Source organism: Hevea brasiliensis, chromosome 18, assembly GCF_030052815.1.
Source record: "Hevea brasiliensis isolate MT/VB/25A 57/8 chromosome 18, ASM3005281v1, whole genome shotgun sequence".
Lineage (NCBI taxonomy): Eukaryota > Viridiplantae > Streptophyta > Magnoliopsida > Malpighiales > Euphorbiaceae > Hevea > Hevea brasiliensis.
In genome coordinates, this window is record NC_079510.1 from 45,367,284 (window position 1) to 45,376,770 (window position 9,487).

A 9,487-nucleotide genomic window follows, 5' to 3' on the forward strand; every position below is an offset into this window, starting at 1 on the left:
TTATATTTTGTACATAATTATATGTTATTTAAAAAATTTTAGATTAACATAATTTTAATATATATTACAAATTAATTAAATAATTTTTATAAATCAACCAATATAAATTTTTTTTCCTTTGTTGTATACTTAAAAATTTTAGAAATATACTTATAATTAAAAAATATAATTTTATTTTATATAAAATATTTTTTAATGAACTTGTAAGAAATTAAATAAAAAGAAAACTTCAAAAACATTAATAAAAGAATTTATATATTTAACTAAAAAAATAATTTCTTTTCCTAGTCTTCTATGTAAATTTAAATATAATTGTATTAAAATTACTTTACATAAATAATTATAAAATAGAAATAAAAATTTTAAATTTATATATACTTAAAAATTATATAAATAATTAAATTTTAAATTTATATAAATTTACAAATTAAATTAAATAATAAAAAATATAATTATAAATACTATAAATAATAAAGGTCAATTTGATCAAAACTAATATTTTCATTTCATAAATTTATGTATTATATAGATATCTATAATTAACAAAACAAATCATCAAATTAATTTAAATATATAAATCTTAACAACACATTCTCATATTAACTTAATATATTTAGAATTATTGTTTTTAAAATACTCTTCAATAAAATTAAACCCTAATCGATAAAACAAAATTTAAAAAAAAAAAAAAAACTTATTCTTATATTCTTATCATTTGTAAGTTAAGAGGCCGGCTTGCTTTGACAACACTCATGTTTGATCTGCAGCTTGAGGGAAAAACGACGTCGTTGAGTGTTGAGAACATAAACCTCAATCACACCTTGCTACTCGCGACAAGAGGCAAATAACACAACTCAAATTACAGGCACACAAGAAACCGTCCAAACTAATAAAATCGTACTGATCTGACTCAATTTATTATGATTTTCATTTGAATTATATTAATTATTAGTTATAAATTATATAAACCTATGTATTTCGATTTTAAAAATTATCAAATTGATGAAATCTAAATCGATACTTACTAAGAACAATGAAAAAAGAAACCATGAATATCCCTACTGTAAAGTTACAGAACTTGTTTTTTTTTTTTTTTTTTAATTAATAAATAGTCGTATGCATAAATGCATAAAACATGCAATCAAATCCAATCCGTTTTATTGTAAAAACTGAAGATATCGATTTTATAATTTGTTTTATTAGTCACGGTACCAACACTTTCCAAATAAACATGGTCAGTTTGATTTTAGTAAATACATTGAACTCGACCTATGTATACCCTTAACTCAAATGTTTACATAAAATTTGTTATTTCCTAAGTTCCTCTTCACCTCTTTTATAAAGAAGATTACAAACATCAAGGTTTCAAACCTAAAACCAACAAATCGAATAATAAATGACAGGAAATATAAAGAATAGCAATTCTAGTGACCCTAACTACAAAAAGACAAGGTTCGAGAGGAGCAAAATTGCTATCAGAAGCTAAGCTGATATTAGACCGACATACCCAGCAACTAATGCCAACAGGCATGACACAACATACGCACCAGCAACAATAGTCGGTTCTTCGAATCCACATAATTCAAGGTGATGATGAAAAGGTGCCATCCGAAACAAGTGGTGCCCAGCTCCACTCAACCACCTAGTTGCCTTGAAGTATGCTACCTGAAACATAAATAATTTTCAGACCTGGAAAGCTCTAACAAGCAGCACGCCAACATAAAAACTTGCAGGTTCCTAGTTGCAGTAGCAGCATGAGAACACAAAATTACCATCATAAATGCTGAAAGCCTGAAACTTGCCTGTTATGCTCATCCATAAGATACAGTGAACCACAATGAAAACAGTACTTATCTATACAACTTTTTGGAAGGAGCTGTGACCAAAGATAATAATGCCAGAGGTAAAAATAAAATCTGTTTGCCAAATAAGGTAGCACTCAGTTTGATCCCAAAATGCAACTTTTTTTTTTCCTTTTTATGAAAGCAAAAAAAAAAAAAAGTAACATTTATTTGCACCTTGAAACTTATTTTTGGAAGCAAGAAAATTGCTTTTTATAAAAAGCCAAAAAATCTAAATCCCACCACCCAACCTCCACCACTACCTCAGTCCTCAACCTTCACCACCACAGCCACAATGAGTTGATTAATGTCATAAAACGTTTTCAAAAATCACACATTAACCAAACATGCTTTTTTATTATTGTTTTTGCTTTATAGCAAAAATAAAATAATAATAATATAATGAAAACAGTTTTTAAATAGCAAAAAGCTGAACCAAACTCTACCCAATTGTTTAAGAAAAAGCTGTTAATAAATAAATATTGTAATATAGCTTATTAGTAGGGACAACACTAAAACTAATGCAAAAAAAAAAAAAAATAGAAGTTTTACATGGCATAATGTCAAGACAAGAAAGTTTGTATCACTTCTGAATATGGTCAACCTGATATCTGCTGAAATTATCATGAAAGACAAGCAACATCAGAACAACCTGTTCTTTTAACATAGGTCATCTATATATCCATCAAATGTGTATCATTTGTAAAGCATGCAAAGTGATGGCATGCATTATAGTTCCCTCTATTTGCTATAATGACTTCTCTATTTGCTTCTTGTAGTTCCCTCTGCTTCATTGCCAGCCACTGGCAACTTTACTATCATTACTCTATTTCAATGACAATAGGCATAACCGGGTAAAAATAAATCAATAATGCAATACACACACACACACACACACACACACACTCACACTACAAAAGAGGGAAAAAAGATGTTTAACAGTGATGAGTAACATTTGTAAAGCATGCAAAGTGATGGCATGCATTACTATGGTCCATGATAATTAGGCAGTAAAACAAGCAATAGCATTTGCCAGGCAGGAACCAAATTTCTTACTGGAAAATGTGATGGGAATTTAAAAATAAAAAAGAAAAGGAAGAAGAGAAGATAACATTGTCAAAACAGCCTCTAATTGTTCTGATGACAAAGGAAAAAAAAATTCTGACTGGAAAAGAATAGATACAGTAATTCCAACATAATATACCTGCATAATAACTGATGATGTTTCCAAAAAAAAGAATCCAGATGAAATAAATAATGGAAAGAACATTCCAGTGCAAGCAGCCATTGCAGCTAATCCTCCACCCAATGCCAAGGATCCTATATCTCCCATAAATATAGATGCCCTGTATCGGTTGTGCAACAGAAAACCAACACAGGCTCCTGCCATTGATGCTCCAAAAATAGCAAGTTCTGCTTTGGAATGTTAAATAATGGTTAGTACAAAAGAAGCATTTGGACAAGAATTAGATAAAAAAAAAAAAAAACACAACTCTCTAACAACACAATAATAGCTGCATAGTATATTTTGAAGATCAAACTCCAATCTAACATTACACATCAAAATAATAGACAAGCATTAGCATGCTAATAAATATCTCAAGCCACCTAAATAACATTTATCAAGATCTTTTAGAGGCTACAATGATAAAGGTTAAAATATATGGTGCATCCATTTCTAAAAGATCTGACCAAAACAGTGAGATTGAGCTTGCAAGTCAAACTCCTGCTATTTGAAAATGTGGAATATGAAGTTGTCCAGAAACTGCCTCACTAAATAATTACGAGTTAATAGTCTGAACAGATTACCTACCCAATTCCAGCAATTTAAAAATATGAAATATGATACAGAAATTGCTTCCCTGAATGATTACAAGTTAGTAGTCTGAACAGATCAACTATCTATTCAAATGCATTGACAAATATTACTGGCTACTCTTGGACATAAAAAAATAATTGCATTATCTGCTTTTCTCTACAACAATAACAGCAAATTCATGTTGACAATGCACAAATAAAGGCTGACAAGATTCTTAGTATGTCCAATGTACTAGAACTCTAGGATCATTCTAATTTCTTACAATATATGTTGGAAAAAGACCTGAAACCCAACTGTCATGTTTCAGATCTTCAATAGAAACTATCAACCCCGCCCCGCGCCCCCCCCCCCCCCCCCCCGCGGAAGAAACAAAACACCAAAAACCACCAATAAAAGAAATAGAAGAGAAGAAAGAAAGGAAAATGAAAAGGCTCAATGACATCCATGCTAACCTGAACATATTGGTAGTACTGCAATCGACATTGCTACAAAAGCCAGTGCAGCAGTCCCACCAGCTAGCCCATCAAGCCCATCTGTCAAGTCAACTCCAGTTCCCATGGAAACAAAACAAAATGAAGTCAACAATAAGTAACATTTTCCAAGGCACACAAGGCCCAATGGTGCAGGTAGAGGAATCAACATTTTCCTGCATTACAAAGAGATACGTAAATCAGAAATGGCAATTGCTAAACAGAATCACATAAGAAGATTGTTTTGTAGCAATAAATTATTAACATGCGCAGATTAGTTAATTGAGATGAAGCATGTAGAACCTACTCAGCCATCAAGTATAAATATTTAATACAATTAAAATTTTTCCAGCATTGACAAGAAAGCCAAATATATTCTTGATTTTCACCATTCAAGAAGCATATAAAATGAAACTCATATGATGTCAATTTATCTCTTCTTTACAATTGCAATTTATTTGATTATGCCAGAAATTGTAAGTATTTGGAAACACTATCATAAACTAAAAATAGGGTGAAATAAAAGCCAAAAAAAAAAAAAAAAAAAACTCCCAAACTCAAAGAAACTTCCCCTGCTTAGATTGTTGTTGCTCCATAGGGGCAAAAATGAGCATTTCAAAGAATAATCTTCTTTGTATCCCATAATCATATCATTAAAGCCCAAAATTTTTCTTGCCCTTTCTCTTTTGAGCAGCATATGCAATGAGAACTATGTGACAACAAAGCTACTCTTTACTATCAAAATTTGGTTGGGTATGCTAAGCATCAAGAACTTTATCATAAGCTTAGAAGTAGGTAAAAGAAGATATGAATATCAAACTCCAAGAAACCTCTCTCTCCCAGATAATTACTACCACAAGAGGAAAAGATTAGAAGAAAATAAGTATTCAAACAACATCAACTTCATCATAGTGGATCAAAGTATCACTTCCCTCCACCTTCTTTAAGTGCAGATACATTTTCATACGTAAATTAAGTCTGGGAACCTAGCGTGTTACGGTTCTTAGGACTTCCAGTCCATGTTCCTCTTTATTTTGTTTTATTTTATTTTCTAGAAGGGAGGGAGGGATAGTTTTCAGTTGTCAATTTCTGCATGGCTCTAAACAACCAACATTGGCAAATGCTTCAATTAGTATAATGTTGATTATTTTCAAAGAAAAATCAACAGATGATAGCACCCCCTTGTAAATTTTTCACCGCTAGAATAGATATGTGAGTTACCATCAGATAAATGTTGATCATATTAGTTACAAGAATGTATACATGCTGTAGGGTGATGATATACTTGTAGTGTCCAACCAAAAGGCAAACAAGGTCCCAGCAGCCAGCTGTAAAATATAGACAAGCTATCATTTGCAAGCTTGTAAATGATAAAATTTTAAACCATATAGTAACAAAAAAAATTCATCTAATCTCACCTCCAAGAACAATTTTATCTGTGAAGATAGACCATTGTTATGATTCTTAATGAGGCTTAAGATGTCATCTAGTAGACCAATTGAAGCAAATGCTACTGTTGCTACTGCTGCTCCAGAAACTTCAACAGAAGAAAAACCAGCTATGAGTTTTGCAACACCGATGCCAATTGGTATAAAAAATAAACCACCCATTGTGGGGGTTCCCCTTTTCTTGTGGTGCCTAACTGGTGCTTCGTTCCTTACATTTTGATGAACCTTCAAAGCATTGAGAAACGGAACAAAAAGATAACCCACAATAGAAACTAAAGCTGTTGATATAAAAAAGGGTCGGGACAAATAAAATGGAGCAAGGGGCTGTCTGACAATTTTCCATGCACACCAATCCACAAATAAAAGCAGCGCCAAAAGGAAGACAATCAATCCCAAATTATTTAGAATCCCAAGTCTGATCCTGCATTACAGAATGAAAAAATAACATCAAACCATTTCTAAAGCATTAGAGGTGAATTAAACACATCCTCACCCCTGCTAATATTAGCGGACTAGAGATACTCAATCAGGTTTGGGATGGGGTGAAATTGCCATTTCCACACTTGTAGTCTTGTTAGTCACAATATGTCATCAAATGTCTAAAGCATTAAGTAAGCATTGACCATCTAATGCAATGAAAACAGAATTGTAAAAAATCACTATAGTGCACTTGCCTATGTTTTCTGCGCCCCTTTGCAATCATTGCAAATCTGGTAGCCGTAACTGTGAGAGCATCATTTGTTGATACATTACCAGAAGGCAAATCAATATCAGAGACTGGATTTAAGATAAAGTCGCCATCACTATCTTCCCCATCGCTGGATGATATCAGGGTCCCAGCGGTGCCCTCATCGATACCCCAATCATCAAGTAGCGATATGTTAAATGTATCCTGCAAAACCCAAAACAAGATACTAAGAATTGCAGTTTACAGTGCATGAGCAAAACTGATTCTATAGTTATGCATATGTAATTTAATACTTCCCTCCGCAAATGGATCTCAGAATTGAAATGCAGCTCTTCAATGTCTATGTGCACGCATGCAACTTAGAAGCATTAATTAAAGAAAGGACACTGGAATAGTGGAATTTAAATTAAATTCAAATAAGCGAATGAATAAATTGCCAACATTGTATCAAAATCTACCGCCAACCCATAAATTACTGGACATTTACATTTATATTTGAAAGCATAAATGTAAATTACCTCATCAAGGGCCCTAACTTGAAAAATCCTATTTCGCAATCGATAACCACGCCGCTTTCTAACGTTTGATATATTTAACTGCACGAAATAAGAACCAAAACGCATAAAACAATCGACAAACTAAGCAAAAATAAAAATAAGCATATGTATAATCACAACCTGAGAAAAGCCATATATAATCAATGATTTATTTCATTTAATTAAAAATAAATTTCCTTAATTCAATTAAAAAAACAATGTCACGGTTACATGATGAAGAAATATACCTTGAAACCGTGAAATAGATTAGCGGAAAAAGGAGAAAAGGGCTTCCGATATCGAAAAAGGCCTGAAAAAGGGAGATGTTGATGGTGATACAGAGACCACATGACGGCTATAGAAGAAAGAAAAGAGAGGAGCAGATTTGGAAACAGAGGTTGGTGCGACGAGAGGGGCCATTAACAATAAAGAGACTGAGGGAGGAGGGTATATTCCAATACAGAAGCATAATTTATTTACTTTCCAAAAATAGCCTATGTTGCGTCCAGTTACAATGGGCGGAGGAAGACAAAAGGACGGCCTGTTGCTAATGTTATCTGATCTGCTTTCGCAAAGGCAACAAAGAATGTTTACGCGCCATTTTGGAGCGTCCAGGTGAGTTGGGTTAGTCGACTCAACCACAAGGCTCAGTTTTAAAAGCAAAACTATAGATTTTTAAGGTAGTATACTTGTTTGGAAGGAATGTGTTTTAAGGAGTTAAAATATTTTCAAATTTTCAAAATCTTCACCGTTTTAATGCATCAAATTGATATTTAATTGTGTTAAGAGGTTTTGACTCTTTATTTTCTAATATTTTATCTTATATTTCTTTGTTCACCTATCCGTAAGACTAATTATTAATTATTTATATATATTGAGAGTATTAAAAAATTATATTTTAAATATAAATTTTTAAATTTTTTATATTTATAGAGAAATAATCCATAATTTTATAATTAAAAGAAAAATAAATATAAAATAATTATATAAATGTAACACCACAAATTTTAAATGTATTATTTTGTGAGTAATATTAATATTTTTATTTTATTTAAATTTTAAGAAATTATTTGAAAATTTTTTGGATTTTCGAAATCGGATTTGATTTCTCGAAAATATAAAACTTTGATGATTTTAAAAAATTAATTTAAAGACCACGTGGTAAAATTAAAAATATATTTGAAGTCTACGAATTTTTCTGAGTTTTCTAGAATTTTTTCGGAATTTTTGGGCCTCATTTTTGGTCCCAAAGTATAGTAAAAATTTAAAATTTTGTATCCTGAATAGAACCGGCCGAATCGAACCGAACCGAATCGAATCAGACCAATCGAATCAGACCGGCCCTATTTCTTCTCCCTCGCGCGCCCGACCTCTCCTCCTTCCCTTCCCGTTTTCTCTCTCCTCCCTCACCCCCAGGCCGCCACCTTCCCACCTCGCCGGCGCATCACCCGGATGCCTCCCCACCGCCGGTCGGCCTTCCAAGCCACCGAAAAATGCACACGAAGACCACCAGATGCGCGCACACCGTTTCGGCTTCCCGGCCAAAATCCGGCCGATCCTGCCACCGATTGGGTCAGGTCTTGTGTCAAACACCATCTACACTTCAAAAGCTTTCCATAGATACTAAGAACACTAAAATCCATTGAGCGGTTTGTCTAATTTTTGTCTGAGAAGTTTTAGTCCATTTTGACTTTTGGGCTAGATTTCTCACAAACCGTAAACCCCACAAGAAAACCGAGAGTACCATAGCGCTCCACTCGTCGAAAGCTTCGCGGCAATATAAATTTCAAAATTTTTCGATACCATTTTTTTGATGGGTCCCACGGAACTTCGTAGTATTTTTCCAAGCATTAAATGAGCCTAGAAAATTTCGTAAAAATTCTATACCAACTCCCATGTTGTGGACTTCATGTAGGTACCTTCAATTTGCTGAAATTCGACAGTTGTCCAGGTTTGTGAATTTTCGGCCAGACAGACCGGCTACCGAAAAAGTCTCCAAATTGGATTGAGATTTTGGCTACCCTACCATTGTTAGATGTCTCGAGCACGTCCCCGGAGTCGGAATTAGCATAGGTAAACCCGAACCTTACTTTTTCATAATTTTCTAGTGCTTAAATGGGATTAAAAATCCATAAAATATTTGTGGTAGCTCAGAAAATTATGATTCTTTTTAAAATAGCCTAGTAATATTGCTAAGGACTGCAGGGCAAAGTTTTAGAATTTTTAGAGTTTATTTGGATAGTTTTTGCAAAAAGGGTCAATTATAAAAACTAAACTGTAATTTTACATCGTGTGATTGATGACTGTTTGGATGGGCCCAGGAGGGGCTATGTGATGTGATTGAGATGTGGATATATGGTTTGTGGATATAAAAGTGTGTTTTTAGCTTTTTTGCAGGTTGGGTGGGTTCTAGGTGTAGGGGAGACTCTGCCGAATTTTCGGCACGACTTAGGACGTAATTGGTCTTTTCTTGGTTTGTATTGAGTCAATTATATTAAATAATTGTAATAAAATTGTCAGGTGAGTCGGGACAGCCTTCTTCCTCCCCACAGTCGCCACAATGACTGCTATTAAGTCTGTGAGTAAAATATTAATTTTAATTGTAATTTCAATATTATTATATGTTCAAGCATGCCCATGCATCACTTATATGTAAATATCTATGTAGTTAAACTCTAGGTATGT

General features: G+C 33.0%; 1 protein-coding gene across 3 annotated transcripts; it reads right to left on the bottom strand.

Moving 5' to 3' along the window:
• Positions 1-1,254: 1,254 nt before the first annotated feature.
• On the bottom strand, positions 1,255-7,333 carry LOC110651042 (phospho-N-acetylmuramoyl-pentapeptide-transferase homolog). Of its 3 annotated transcripts, none has more exons than XM_021806233.2 (8): positions 7,051-7,329; positions 6,785-6,862; positions 6,253-6,470; positions 5,549-5,999; positions 5,394-5,458; positions 4,113-4,306; positions 3,046-3,254; positions 1,255-1,665 (listed from the first exon to the last, which is right to left on the bottom strand). In XM_021806233.2, the coding sequence occupies exons 1-8, from the start codon at positions 7,150-7,152 to the stop codon at positions 1,483-1,485; spliced, it is 1,500 nt and encodes a 499-aa protein (XP_021661925.2). In that variant the 5' UTR covers positions 7,153-7,329; the 3' UTR covers positions 1,255-1,482. The 3 variants fall into 3 exon arrangements, with proteins under 3 accessions (XP_021661925.2, XP_057996745.1, XP_021661926.2); XM_058140762.1 differs by having other exon boundaries at positions 6,253-6,652; positions 7,051-7,113; XM_021806234.2 differs by having other exon boundaries at positions 1,600-1,737; positions 7,051-7,333.
• Positions 7,334-9,487: the final 2,154 nt, after the last annotated feature.

What these genes read in the sequence shown, in the direction of transcription:
- LOC110651042 (XM_021806233.2), bottom strand. Translation starts at nt 7,152, where the DNA reads ATGTGGTCTCTGTATCACCATCAACATCTCCCTTTTTCAGGCCTTTTT. An exon ending in AAGGGGCGCAGAAAACATAG is followed by an intron (nt 6,000 to 6,252) that starts GCAAGTGCACTA and finishes TCTGTAATGCAG; the next exon opens with GATCAGACTTGGGATTCTAA. An exon ending in CATCATCAGTTATTATGCAG is followed by an intron (nt 1,666 to 3,045) that starts GTATATTATGTT and finishes TTTATGTTTCAG; the next exon opens with GTAGCATACTTCAAGGCAAC.